Here is a 15,679-nt window from a genome sequence, read left to right on the forward strand (position 1 = left end):
CGAGCCTTACAAGAGGCTTATAACTTTTTATCACGTTTTTTATTAATTTTTGCACATATTATTATATGTACATTTTTTTTTTGACAAAAATGTTAAGGGAAATCTAATTGCAAATTAATACGGAAATTAATAAGCTCAAACAAATAAATTTTAGGAATCTGTTATATCGAAATAAATAAATTTGCTTTATAAATATTATATTTTAGCGTTAATTTTATATTAGAATTGATAAATTTGTACTCTTAATAAAATGCTTATTATCTCTTAATTGCATTTATTAAGTTGATTATTTTTGTAATTAGTTGAAAAAATATAAACAATAAAAAAATACATTGTACCAATTATCTTAGCAATCCCGAAAAATTAAATTTATATAATAATAATTAAGAAAGATAATACAATTTGCTTTAAATGAAAATTTGGATAAACATTACATACTAATATTTTGCAATACAATCTGGTCAACGAAATTTTGTCAATAATACGAACATTTGCAATCGCAAATGAAAATTACCGTTATCAAATAGCTTCATTAATTTTTATCGAGATTTTATGACAATATGTAATTTGCTTGACGTGTCTCTATCTAATCTATTTGGGAAGAATTCCGGATATCGAATGAGTAAGAAGTTTCACCGGATAAAATATCTCGTGGGCCTTTCCACAAGATCGCTGTAACACGTTCGAATAGTTGTTTCGTGGTAAAACCGGCTCCGATACAGATACACACAAAAGTCACTTTCGACAGACAGTCGTTGACCCTACAAAGAATTAGGGAACACATTCCGTGCAACTGGTCTCGGTAATTTCAAATATCAAAGCGATGCTTGACCTATGCCTGATCTAATGCGATTTTGTTTGACCGATAACTTTATAATTACATAACTTTTTATTTAATTTTTTTATATTCTTTATTATTGTTTATTATTATTTATTTTTTAAATTTATACTTTTCTGATTAATTGTTTAATTATACAAAATTTTTTTATTAAACGCTTAACCGATTACAAATCGCAATGACACAATGTCAACTCTTGGGTAATTGGTTCGTTGATATTTCATTTTATTCGTTTTTCATAAAAATTCGTTAATTCTCAAATGTATTGAGATAACTGTTGCGAGGTTTCGCGAGTACGACATGAGAATTTTTTAATGAAGAATCGTTCTTCCTGGAGTAATACAAAAGATATATTACGAATAATGGTCCCTTTGATGAAACAGGAATATATGTGCTTTAGAAATTGATATGCAACGCAATTTTACATAATACACATAGTTAGAACTTAATATTTGAAATTGCAAGAGGAAAATTGTATAATATACTCTCGATTTATAAAGAATCAAATAAATTTTATAGATGTATAATCATAATAAATATATCGGAATTTTTCATTATCTCTCTTTTACCGGAAAAAAAATAGCAGTTTAAATTCATTGTCCATAAATAAGAAATTAGAAAAGAAAGTCTAACTTTTTCGCCATGTTGACATATAAATATGTATGAGTGATACTTGATGAGTGATATGTATGAATGATACATCTCTTATGAGAGAGGCACGCAATATTTTGAGATTTAAATATTTTTACAAGAGACAATAGTTAGAAAAAAAGACTACAATCAATATAATATCCCTACGTTTTAAGGTAGCGGTTTTATATAGATTGCAACATTCGTATATAGCTACTTTTCTTTTCTTCAAGAAAAGATTGCGAAGGACTACGTATTCCTTCGCGAAAAGTCAGCGCGGCTGGAGGCGGTCACACGCGAATAAATGATGCACAATGTACTGTGGCATCTTCAAAAAAAGAACGGACTTTCGTGCTTGTATATATCTATGACGGAAGTCCTCGGATTTGGTATGATCATACACGGAGGCACCACCACTATGACACTGTCGGTGCATAAATTGGCCTTAAGCTGCGTTGGCATTTGGCCTGTAAAGAAGAAGAACCTTTTTATGGATCTCAGATGGCTCATTGCCGTATTTTTGGAAGCAAGTACTGTTAAATGAATCATTTATTATTAATCACACACTTCATCTTTATAAAATTTAATCAAATACAATTACATTGATTAATACGGGTATTAACATAACATCATACCATTAAATATAGTTATTTTTTTCACTTACGCTGAAGATTTTCAGTGAGTGTGTGTGTGTGTGATTTTTTTCTTACGAGATATAACAAGAGTGTTGAAAAAGACCTACGTAATTGTTTTCTTTTTTTGCCAAATACAGTTATATGAGATAATAAATTGTTTTCGCAATTATTATCTGCCAACGGATCGTCGTGACTGGTACGTTCATGAAGAGAATAAATTTAAAATTGTATTTATATTTTTAGAATTTTATATATACTTCAGTGCAGGAATAACGTAGATCTAAAGTATAATTTTTATAATTAATTTCATATAATTTTCATATTTCATATTAATTTCATATAATTTTATAATTAATTTCATATAATTTTCATATTTCATATTAATTTCATATAATTTTATAATTAATTTCATATAATTTTTATTATCTATTATATAAATAATATAATTATAATAATAATTATTTATATAATATATAATAATAATTATTTATATAATGTATAATAACAATTATTTGGCTTTAGATCTGCATTAATTAGTTTAGCGTTTCAGAATTATAAATTTACAAGCTTAATCATTTCCGTATTGAAATATATAAAATTCTAAAAGCATTAATACAGTTTTAAATTTATTCTCTTCGTAGACGTATCATTCACGACTTTGCTGGCAGATGATAATTATAAAAACAATATATATATTCATTAATTATTATTTTTTTATGTACTATTGATTAAAAATGATATCTTTTAATAATCGCACTGATAATATTTGCGTATAAATATATTTTTAATAAAAAGGCAAAAAAAAATTAACATTGAAATATTATAATTTATCGTCGCAATACATGTAATATTTCTTTTTGTAATTCTCCAGACGGTGCCGATGTGCGTTTATTTTACCGAAATTTACCTTCATTGTAATGGCGCGAAAAAGTCCTTTGACTCAGTAACACCCGGCGCCGCCGCCGCGTTAGCCCTTACAAGACTGATCACGCCTCGTATTCATCGAGAGGATTTACTCGAGATAATCACTTCCATGACGGATGATTGGGCGATACAGAAAGATAAAAGAGTACGCTCGATCATGAAGAAGTACGCGACGATGTCGACGCGTGTAACGACACTTACCTTTATTCTGGTGGGCATCATAGTCGGTGTTTACGCTTCTATGGCGATATCGGCGATCACTGGGAGAAAGCATGATAACGAGATCGATAATGCAAACACGAGCCACGAGGACCGGATTCACAAATCCTGCGTGTTTCGAAGCGAGTCGTCGCGTCAGGCGTTCATGATCGTCCAGGCGATGCAAATGTTAATCACCGGCATATCGACCTTCGGTACCACCAGTTTCTTCTTTGGACTGGCCATGCATCTGTGCGCTCAGTTTGACGTTTTGAGTGTCAAATTATCCGAATTCCGGATCAACGAGGCGCATCGCGCGATAGCCGAAGCGGTTCAGAGGCACTGCCAGCTTATTCGTTTGGCCAACTGTATGGAAGAGTCGTTCAATGCAAACATTTTGATGTATCTGTTCGTTACTACCACTCTCATGTGTATAGATGGTAATGCACTTTTAAACATATACGTAAATCGGATTGTTAAAATTAAAGATTATTAACAAAAACTGGACTTTTTTTCATCATATATAATTATTTTTTTTTATTAAATATTTTTTTGCAAAACCTAATTTGTAAATTTAATTTCGAATTAGTTTTAAATTTAATTTTCATTTAACTTTAAACAATTCATTATTGTATTGAAGAGAGAAATAAAACTATTGTATAATATTGTTACGAGTTTATAAGAAAAATAGCTTATATATAAAAACATTTTATGTCTCTTTTTAATTTGTAAATATACAATATTTTATATGACTGTAATTTTATCTAGAAATTTTCTTTTATACAACGTTTGCAATAAAATATAGAATCTCGCAAACTTTGGCAAATTTGGAGGATATAAACATTGCGGTAATATCTTCCAGGCTTCATGTTAATCGTGTCATTACGTCTCGGCAATCTTGCCATGATTATACATAGCGCTAGCGTTTTACTTCTCATGATGATCCAGTTGTCATTTTACACGTTCGCCGGTGACTGCTTGGAGATGAGAAGCATCGCGCTGTCGTACGCCACTTATGATTGCGATTGGTACGAACTGCCAGCCAATGTAGCCAGAGATTTTCAGATTATTCTAATGCGAGCCAGTATTCCACATCAACTGACGGCCGGAAAGTTTTTGCCCATGAACATGATCATGTTCAAAGATATTTTGAAATCCACAGCGTCATATCTCTCAGTCCTGCGTGTCATGTTAAATGAATAAGTTTATATTCTTATGAAGAATTTGTGTGTGCAGTATCATTGATTATTTACTTTGTAAAATAGTTTAAAAGATAATTTTGAATAAATTATATCAATTATATTTTAATTTTAAAAATATTTATTTATTGCATATAAGTTGTTATATATAAATTATATATTATATATAATTATATGTAATAATACATTATATGATATTATATTATTTTTCAATTTCAGAAATATTCATATGTTATATTATTTACATATCAAATATTAAGTATTCATATATTATAGGACTAATTTGGATCGGATAATGAAATATCCGAGTATCCGCTTGGTATTAGAAATATACGCATAATACACAAGTATTATCTGATTATTTTTAATTATATTAATTTAACAAATAAAAATCGATTTTTCCTTTTAACAATGCAGAATATTTTACATCATTTACTCTTTTTTACTTAAACTCATGACAACAGCATAAAACGATAGACTGACATTTTATAGTAAGCGAGAGCGTGTAACAATATAGTGCTTTGATTTCGGCTACAACTGCGATGTAGGAACTGCAATGCATTATTAATTTTTGCACATCTTTCAATATTCCTGCTCTAAATAAAAGAGACGCGCATTGCATACCATTGCATATACATTCTGGGCAGAGTCTGTAATCGGTAAAAGTACAAAACTCTAAGACATTCATTTTTTTTTTTGTAAGATATACTTTGTAAGACATCAGTCACAGAAACATGTGATTTTGTTGCGTCAATTCTATTTCCGCGTGACCACTCCTCGCGTGAATAAAAGATCAAAGAAGGACGCCCCGACTTCGACGGGTAGCGAAGTGCTCTTGCCTTAGTAAGTCTCTAGTTCGATCAAGTTTCGCACAGTGAGAAGAAATTGGATAAACTTTATCAAAACTGATATTGATAATTTAGTTCAACTTGGATTTTTTATTAGAGATCGATATCCAATAAAATATATTTAAATTTTTTGTTATTAAACTACTCGAGATACCTGCATTACTGATGGTGTGTTTATGTAATGATAACATTTTTTGTTTGCATTTGCATTGCGTTACATTTTCAATAATCTTTGTCTTTTATTTAGATCTTTTAAATTATAATTCTTAGAAAAAGTATAGAAAAATATCAATAATATTTAATAATGAAAAAAGTAAAAGACTGGAACAATGAAACTCATCACGCTATAAATGTTTACGAAAAAGTTCTTGGCATAATTGGGGTTTGGCCCTTAAATGTGAGAGAGCACAAATCTATTGCACGATGCTTCTTAGCTATTTTGATTCAGGTAAGTATCGAAAACTAATTATTTATATCATCAACACAAAATTACCAAGTGAAGTTAAAGATTTATATAATAAAAAATATGTCTCGGTATTATTCTCTTTCACGTTTTCGTTTCTCATTTCTTTTCTTTTTTTGAATAAAAACATTTACATGTTTAAAACTTTTGAATAATTAGAGATTAAAAATAAAAAGACAATTGCGCGAAAATTAACACGATTACCCCCGGCAATTAGATCAGTACTATCGGCAGCCTGTCCCTGGAAGCTTACTGGCAGTGCCTTGGTACCGAAGACATAATGGAGGCCTTTTTAATGGATCTCTCGTCTGTCGTCAGCCTCTCAAAGCTACTTGTCGTCCGGTTGACTTGGAAGCACACTTACATCTTGGTAACCTCCCTTATTGACGACTGGTCGATGTCCTGGGACGCAAGACGTAGGGAGATCATGATGAGGTACACCAACGTCGGCAGGGTCGTGTCGCTGACAATATTGTATCTGGGTTACGCATCGGGTGTGTCATTTCTCTTTATGGCCATGCCGTTCGACAGCTTGATACCCTGGCTGAATGCATCCGAGGTAAACAATAATGCCACCGAGTTCCCAATATATTTCCTGGCGACTTACTGTGTGTTCGGATCGTTACCCGGGATCGCCCATAGCTGCGTCCTGCTGCTACAAGTGGCGCAGATCTTTGTCAATGCCACTTCGCACTGCGGGAACGATGGTTTCTTTTTCGGTCTCACCATGCACCTATGCGGACAGTTCGAAGTACTCCAGATGGATTTCGCCGACATTGAATTGGAGGAGCGAATCTGCAAGAGAAAAATGCGGATGTTGATTGGCAGGCATTGCCATCTGATAAGACTGGCTGACAGTCTTGAATACGCTTTCAACATGGCCATATTCGCACAGACATTGATGAGTGTACTGCTGCTTTGCGTGGAAGGTATATATATCTTTTTTTTGTACGCACCTTTTTTAAATTATTATACTAATTTTTGCGTGTAAGAAATTTACAATGATTTTTATATAACAAATGTACAATTTGTATTTAACAACAAAAATATTTTTAATGTAATGAAATATATCCGAATCCTAATATCAAAAAACACGGTAATGTCTCGCATCAAGTCATGCGCAGCAACAGTGAGGCACCCCGATAATATTTATACGCGAATCGCATAGTTCAGAGTACCTTAGATTATCAGATCTGAATAATGGCTAAACCGATCGAATTCTTGATAGACTTAATTGATAGCTTGGGTTTGAATTATACGTATAAGGAAAGCGTTTTTACTTTTGCTCTATATGTTCTGAAAAATAGAGACATTACGAAATGTGGAAATATTTATTTGAGAAACGTCACCATCGCCTTACACGTACTATACACGTACACAATACGTGTAAAGTAATATAATGGTATTGCGCATATACATGTATGTACACACACATGCAATATGAAAATGTATTAGTCTTGTACGGTTGACGCGCTTGACAGAAGATTACCATACAGTAGCGGCGCTCTGAGATTTGACAAATAAAAAAGGTTAACACAGTAGCGTCTTGCGCTTACGGTCTTACATACAGATCTGAAAATTCCAGTAATGGGAAAAGGTCGCTTAGAAAAGCGGTTTTTAGTTTTCTGGTGGCCGCTAAAGTAATTGTAATAGGGTTGACCACAGTGGCGAGAGACGTCGGAACCGAGAGGATAATCTTCTGTTTCCATTTTCTGCCGGTTTTGCAATTTGGTACTGCGCACCACTTCATCATTTTTCAACAATAATTTATCATATTATCTGAAGCATTTCTCATATTATCTATAACACAATAACCACACTATGTTTTTGAACAGCTCTCTCGGGGTTTTCAGGTTACATTCATCTAAGGACGTTTATCATAGCGACGAGTAGTGGCTATGTAGAAATTAAATGCTTCTTTAATCAGAGACTATAAGTACGTTTACACAGCCTGATTTACGCTGAAGTTAGAACATCGATGTTATAACTATTAAGGTTAAATGTCGAGTAAACACTCTTTTACGAAGTTATTACATTAATATAGTAACTCAAAGTCATTTGGTGAAGATGCTTAGGGTTACTGCATCGACGTAAAAAGGATGTGTAAACGGCCGCAGTATAACGATGACAATAATGCCAACCATGAAAATTAAACATCTTAACTCTGCATTGTTTGTAGAATTGGTTATTCAGTATTCCATGCCATAGTACAAAAGTCAAAGAAAGTGAAAGAAATGGAAACCAAAAAGCGTGAAAGTTGGGAAAGCGAGGAAACTAATATAACAAGATAGCAAGCAAGCATCTAATTTTTCGTACTTATATATTGGTACTAATGGAAATCCTTGACTCACTTCACTCGAAAGTTGTTAAGTTATTTTAGCTTGGTGGGAATAAGATAAATCTGAACGTGTAAATGCAACTCACCTTAAGTAGAAGTTATAACATCAGCGTTACTAAGTTGAAGTTAGAAGCTGTGTAAACGTGATTATATCACCATTGAAATTGCGGTTAGTCACGCGCAGCTAAATTCATGCGCATTAAGAATATCGCGGAATAGTGAAAAAAAAGAATAATATTTTTACATATAATAAATAATATATACCATATATAATATATACCATATTGGATATTATAAAATAAAGTTAAAAAATTCTTCATTAAAAATGCATTTTTATAAATGATTAATCATTTAATAATTGTATTTGTCATAAATTGTATTATCACAAATTTTATTGAAATGCAAAACTGCATAAAAGATAGCACATCTCCGATTTTATTGCTATTTAAATATGTTGTAGGGGAAATTCTTCTGAATAATTTTTCGCAAGAAATTTGTGGGGGATAATTCTAATATAGGAGATATATCAAATTAAAGTTTCATAGTTTTAATATTTTTCTATTATAAAATAAGGAAAATGTTTACATTTACGGGATAGGTATACATTTATAGATACTTTATCAATAATGTATTTCACCTATTTCTCGCACTCTCGCAGTTCGTTAAAAGCTTTCAATATACGACTATATGAATTTCCAAGTCTTGTTGAAGATAGGAATAAGTTAATAGCAAATTTTAGTTTTAAATCAGAAATAGATTTGGGTTAGATTATATTTTCCATAAATAGAGCCCCCCCTCTCCTAGGGGAGGAGGGGCGAAACCAACTACGTCCACGCATAGACTTTCTAATCCACGCAACAATTGTGGAGTGGACCCCCCTTTGCATTGTAAAGTATATGTGTGGACACAATGGGTTCCGTCTCTCCTATGGGGGGTCTTCACTTCCGGAAGATATAATCTAACTTAAATCTATTTTCAGTTTTAAAAGTAAAGTTCGGTTGGGGAAAAAAGAATTTTTTTGGGATGGGGGTGCAGAGGGAGGGCTCTACTCCTTTCCCGCCAACGCATTTAATAAATAATATTTTTGAAGACCTGACTCAGAAATTCATGTAGTCGCATGTTGAAAGCTGTTAATGAACTGCGAGAAATAGATGAAACACATTATTGACAAAATAACCATGACTGTGTACCTATCCCGTAAATATAAACAAACACTTTTTCATCTGCTCTATAATAAATATAACATACATAAATTTCAATTTTCCTAATATTACTTTATAATCCCCGAGAAAAAGCATTAAAACTGTGAAACTTCAATTTGTTATATTTCCTAAACCAATGCCGTCCTCCACTTATTTCTTGTAAGGAATTATTCAGAAAAACCTCCTTTACAACATATTTAAGTAGCGATTAAATCGGAGGTGTGTTATCTTTTATATGCAGTTTTATCATTTTATTTATTATATTAATTATTTAATAATTGTATTTTTATCAATTTTATAGAAAAGAATATCTCGTAATGTATCAGTAATTTCGTAAACAATATTTTATATTCTGCTATTTTATATTATTCGTAAATCCCCAAAAAAATTTAGATAAATCGCCAATAATTTGTGTTTTATTATCTTTATTATTAAAAATAGAATTATATGTAACTCATATTTTCTGCTTCATTTTATATCTAAGATGAAATAAATAAACAGCAAGAAAAATTATTTATCAATAGATTTTGAATATGGATTTTAAAAATATGGCGTCAAAATAATGGATATTTATAAGCGAATGACAAGTATCGTGAATGTAGAGACTAGCTCATTTAGGAAATAGCTCATTGATAGTAGTAAGAGCAGTCGCCTGGCAAACGAAAAAGACGGGTTTGAATCTCGATTCAGTGACTTTGCCTAGATATTTTACTCGCCTTTGTCTTTTTACGGGAGTGAAGAGAAGTTTATTATAAAAATCTAGAATTGAAATTTAGTTGTATTTGTTATAGAATCAGAAAATTTCGTACCTTGCGTGCACAATACCATAATCAATTCATAGAAAAATTATTTTTTATGAAACTGACGCATTACCATCCACGTCTGACTATTATGAACCAACAAAAATTCAAACTTGTGATCAAAAATAAAAAATCATACGAATATTTTAAACGAAAACAGTTGTATATAAAATAGCTGTTTTACAAAATACTGTCATTAAAAAGTTACACTACCTGTAAATAAAAATTTATCCTATATATATACATATATAAAACTTATTTATAATAAAAAGCTCTAATAATAAATATAATATAAAGAAAAGACTATCTTTAGCATTTGTGAATTACAAAACATATATACTGTGGATTGTCACCTAAATATGAATAATAAAGACAAAATACAAAAAAGTAAAATTAAAGTATGAGTTACGTACAAGAAATAAAATTAACTATGTATGCACATGTCAAGGACATTTAGTAACTCCTCTCGAATGATAGGGACTATTGTAATAGTGCGTACCTTTAATAGTTAATGTGTTAATTCATGAACCGGAGTTGTTTAAATAAGGCAACTCATTATATCGGACAAGACAACGCGAGTCAACGAGAAGCGAGATGCAACTATCAATTAATTTAAATAATAGCTACATCGGGCATTGGGTCGTCTGACATTGTACATACATATAAATAAACATTTCGAATATTGTAGATGTAGAACGTTGTTATAGTATATGGATAATGCGGTGGAAGACATCCTCTTATTTTAAGCTCTTTAAATTTTTGATAGATTCTCCACCAACGTGAGATATGCTTGTTATAAGTCTCTGTATCACTTTGTAAATTAAAATTGTTAGTTTGTCATCTAATGAATATCATCTTCGACATGAGACACTTGCCGTTTGCGCTCCTTGTCCAAAATTTCCACGTTATCCCATGCGAATTTTTGATTAGTAAGTCCGTGGTTCGCGATAACGGAATATTGTGTCATATTTTCTTGTATTGTATGTGGTTGCAATTGTGCGTTGTTCGGCAATTCTTGTTTTTAGAAATCTGCTGGTTTGATAGATATACGAGGCATTGTAGTCCTTGCATGATATTTAATATATGACGTTATTGCGCAAAAAATTGGGCAAATTATCCTTTTGTATGCGGATGTCTTAGTTTATTTAAGTCCATGTAAGATATTTTAGTATGTAAATCACGAACCACCAGGCTCAAACATTTCAGAGATTGTTGGGACATACGGAATGTTAAAGTAAGAATTATGTGCGATGCTTTTATTCTCCATGGGATTCGACATCTGTATTATAATCGTTTTATTTGTGTTGTAATGAGTATTTTTATGCGTTCAAAGTTGAAAATGTGAATGCCAGTAGATATCCGTTTGTAAGTAATGTATTGAACACAAATTTAAGGGTTTTTTTTGTAGAAACTTGAACGGGACAACCGGAAAGCTCTATCGATGAGACCGATGACCGTGTCCTTCTTGTGGCAGAGAGTGTGATGTTGAGATTCAAAATGTAAGTATCTATCGGAAAAAGTAGATTTGTGATACCAGTCAAAAGAGGTAAAATTATTTTGTATTATCATGATCATATCTAAAAAATTCAATCGGTTGTCGATTTCCTCTTCCATTGTAACCTGCAACCTTGTGTGAAATGAGTTAAATGTGTACAGCACTACGTTAAACCTGGAGGAGATTGCTAACACGATATCGTCAACATATCTGTAGTAAAACGGAAAAGTAATAGGTAAAAATCTCAATTACTCTCGTTTCCACATCTTGTAGTGTAATGTCGTCAATGATCGGAGAGTGCGAAGAACCCATTGATGTGCCGAATGTTTGTCAGTAAAATACGTCATTAAACATGAAAAATGTGAAGTCAAGAACAAACCGCAAAAAATTCATCACAAAGTATGATACACTTTCCCTCAATAAAGCTCCATCTTTTTTGATACTATCTATAGCAAGGTCTATTAGGACATTGATAAACAATAAAATGATACATCTAATGAAATTAATTTCAATTCTTCTTGTATGTTTGTTAGTTAATTTTTCAATTAATTGAAATTTATTGTTTATGTGACTGGCAGCTGTAAGTATGGAGCTATGAATTATATCATATAAGAAAGCGGCCAATCTGTACAGCGGAATGTTTGTTGATAAAATATTGACCCGTAGAGGACAGCTCGGCTTATGAACTTTCGGCATATCATAGGTTCTCGGTAATACCCCATCAATACAATTGAGTTTTTTATATATTATGTCCATAATGTTCAAAAGTTTTTTCCATCTCACGAGCAACTCATGAAGAATATTAATTAAATGTTTTGTGGAATCTTTTTTTACCACTGTATAGATACTATGATTTTCGAGAAAATTAGTCATTTATTTGAGGTAATCGGTTCTGTTGAGAGTTGCAGTGAAATTGCCTTTGTCCGCTCGGGTAAAGATTACGTCTGGATGATTCCGTATGAAACTTCTCACCATAAGCAACGCATTTTTGAGCTCGTTATCAAGTGGGAAATTTTTGAAGGATTGCTTTGGAAGATCGTATATTATGGGTGTGATTCTGTTGCGAATATTTAAACAAACGTTGATGGGAAGTCGGCCAATGTTATAGTCCACTTAATGAACTTTATAATAATCTTTTTTTTGTTGTTGTTTCGTAAACAGAAACTTTTTTCTCAATCGCAATAGTTCTTGTATTTCTGGTGGAATTTGGATGGAGGATAGGTTAACAAACCACCCATTTTAGATGTGTAGAGGAGAGGGGCAAGGGTCTGTGAATAAGAAAGGACGAAAAATAATTTTAAAAGACGAAGAGGAAGAGGAAGGGGTGAATAGACTGAGAAAGAATTCGTCGGACATCAACGCTTGGCAGTAGGGATTACAGACTAGTGGAAAGCATGTGGACGAATGTGATACATCTGGAGTGTGCAATGGGATGTTGTAAAAATAATGTACCAGATGTGTTTTTTTTATTGCAATTTTTTATGTTTATTTAGAAGCCAATCAAATTTTTTTGTTACTTTATTTTGTTCGCTTGTGAAGTAAAGGTAGAGAGATCTATTTCAATAAATGGACAGTTTTCCTTCTTGCGCGTTTGTTGTTATAAGATTATACGGATCAATGTAAACAGTAGATTCCAAAAATAATAAACAATCTAATAAAAAGGCCTGCGGGAGCGAATAATAGTGTCCGTATGAGTTACAAAAATATAGAACGCGATATAATAAATTAAATGACATAGATAATATACATAACAATTAATTGAAGCCGACAAACAATAATTTACAAAACGTGAAAGTAAAATTGAAAATAGTATCAGAAGCGCAAATGTTTCAGTCCTCAACTGGACTATCTCACAATTAACGATATTAAGTCAGAGATTAAAATTGATAACCATCAACGTGTAAATTATAAAATGATGCAGTTAAACTGCAGTCTTAAACAGTTTAAGATACATCATCCAATGTGACGGTTTAGCGTTATTGTTTAAGCGTTCGATTTTACTCCCGTTGTTGACCCTCCATTGACGGCTCTTTATCATATTCTCAGCTGCAAGCTTTTGGTACAGTTTTGCGAGGGTTAAAAGACTATTATTTCATCGAGAAGTCTTTGGAGGGACTCAACACCACTCAACAACTTACTTTTTCTATATTTTTGTAACTCATATGGACACTATTATTCGCTCCCCAAGTCCTTTTTATTAGATTGTTTGTTATATGGATCATTACTTACACGTTACCGGTCTCGATATGCAACAAATTTTTCGACATGCAAAATAGGTCTCTCTAGCTTCACTTTATGAGCGAACAAAATAAACTAACAAAGAAATTTGAATGGCTTCTAAATAAACATAAAAGAATCGCAATGAAAGAGATACGTCTGGTACGCTATTTTTACGACACCCCATTGCACACTCCAGACATATCACATTCGTCTACATGCTCTCCACCAGACTATAATCCTCCTGCCGAAGATTGATGTCTAACGAATTCTCTTACAGTCTATTCACCCCTTCCTTTTTCTTCTTTAAAATTATTCTTTATCATTCTTCTTCATTCCCAGACTCTTCCCCCTCTCCTCTATACATCCAAGATGGGTGGTTAGTTAATCTATTCCCAAATTCTGTCTGAAATACAAAGACTGTTGCAACTAGGAGAAAATTTCTGTTCACTAATCAACAAATAAAATATTATTATGGAGTTCATTAAGTTCATAGACTATGAGATTGATCAATTTCCCACCAACATCCGTTTAAACGTCCGCAACAAAATCACACCCATAATATACGATCACTCTTTCAAATCACTCTTTCAAAAACTACTTGATAACGAGCTCAAAAACGCGTCGCTCGTAGTAAGGAGTTTCATACTGGATCACCCGCACATAATCCTTACTCGAGCGGATAAAAGTAACGTCACTGTAGCCCTCGATAGAACCGATTACCTCAAACACCCTTTTTAAAGATCGTAGTATCTATATAGTAGTAAAAAAAGATCGTACAAAAAAATCTAATTAAAAATTTTCATAAGTTGCTCGTGAGATGGAAAAAACGTGAATATATTACGGACATAACGTATAAAAAACTCAATTGCACTGATAGGATATTACCGAGACCCAATGTGTGCCAAAGGTTCATAAGCTGGGCTGTCATTGTTTGACCTCTACGAATCATTGTTTCGTCAACAAACATTCCGCTATATGAGTTGGTCGCTTTCTTACATAATATAATTCATAGCTCCGTACCCACAGCTGCCAGTCATATAAACAATAGTTTCCAATTATTTAAAAAATTAACTAATGGCGGCCACACACCTTCCGGTAGATTTGAACAAGTCTGCCGGATGCCGCAGTGTACCCACACGATAAATCTGTCAGTATTCGGTTGACTATGGCATCGACAGACGACATTTTAGCGGTAGTCAGCTTATTATTAGCAATAAAAAAGTCAAATTTTAAACGTCAAATAAAATATGATATATGGTATAAAAAATGGTTGAAAAAAAGAAAAATTTATTCACATGTCAACTTGTTAAATGAATTAAAGTTTATTCCTAAGCCTTAATTTGCCATAGGCAAAATTTGGTTTTATAAATTTCTATGAATTCTTCCATACACTCTCGACTGCTGGAGCGAGACGCCATTTTGTAGCTAATTACTATTGTTCATAAAGAAAAAAGATGGAAAGACTCAAATAGCAAAAATCCGAAAGACATCGTAACGACGTCCCACGTTGCTACACACGCTCGGGTTTGCCTGCGTAAGCCACGTCTGTGCAGGCATATCGAATGATTTTTCGTATTTGCACCGGTCGCCTGCACAGATCAAAATAACTGCGCAGTTTTATCATCTACACGCCCCGGTAGACCTGTACAGGTCTGCCTGTGCAGATATACCTGACAGATCTACCGGAACATGTGTGGCCGTCATAACAAACATATACAAAAAGAATTCAAATTAATTTCATTAGATGTCGTATCATTGTTTACCAATATTCCGGTAGGTCTTGCTATGGACAATATTTAAAAAAGATGGAGCTTTGAGGAAAAGTGTGCCATATTTTGTGAATTTCAACAGCAATCCAGTTTGTTTTTGACTTCATATTTTTCATGTTT

General features: G+C 32.6%; 2 protein-coding genes across 3 annotated transcripts in view; both read left to right on the forward strand.

The window, feature by feature from the left end:
• The first annotated feature begins 1,706 nt into the window (after positions 1–1,706).
• On the forward strand, positions 1,707–4,453 carry LOC138943552 (odorant receptor 10-like). Its single transcript, XM_070314466.1, has 3 exons — positions 1,707–1,994; positions 2,975–3,665; positions 4,088–4,453. The coding sequence occupies exons 1-3, from the start codon at positions 1,773–1,775 to the stop codon at positions 4,426–4,428; spliced, it is 1,254 nt and encodes a 417-aa protein (XP_070170567.1). The 5' UTR covers positions 1,707–1,772; the 3' UTR covers positions 4,429–4,453.
• Positions 4,454–5,197: 744 nt separating this feature from the next.
• Positions 5,198–15,679, forward strand: part of LOC138943518 (odorant receptor 22c-like) — a 142,458-nt gene continuing 131,976 nt past the window's right edge. Inside the window, exons 1-3 of one of the 2 annotated variants that reach the window (XM_070314385.1) lie at positions 5,198–5,267; positions 5,520–5,720; positions 5,953–6,664. In XM_070314385.1, coding sequence (XP_070170486.1) covers positions 5,577–5,720; positions 5,953–6,664 — 856 coding nt within the window. In that variant the 5' untranslated portion in view covers positions 5,198–5,267; positions 5,520–5,576. Of the gene's footprint in view, positions 5,268–5,382; positions 5,441–5,519; positions 5,721–5,952; positions 6,665–15,679 lie in introns of those variants that run through there. The other variant, XM_070314384.1, reaches the window with a different exon arrangement.

This window comes from Polyergus mexicanus, unplaced genomic scaffold (genome assembly GCF_030449975.1).
Source record: "Polyergus mexicanus isolate NDT 795.1 unplaced genomic scaffold, iyPolMexi1.0 SCAF_27, whole genome shotgun sequence".
NCBI lineage: Eukaryota > Metazoa > Arthropoda > Insecta > Hymenoptera > Formicidae > Polyergus > Polyergus mexicanus.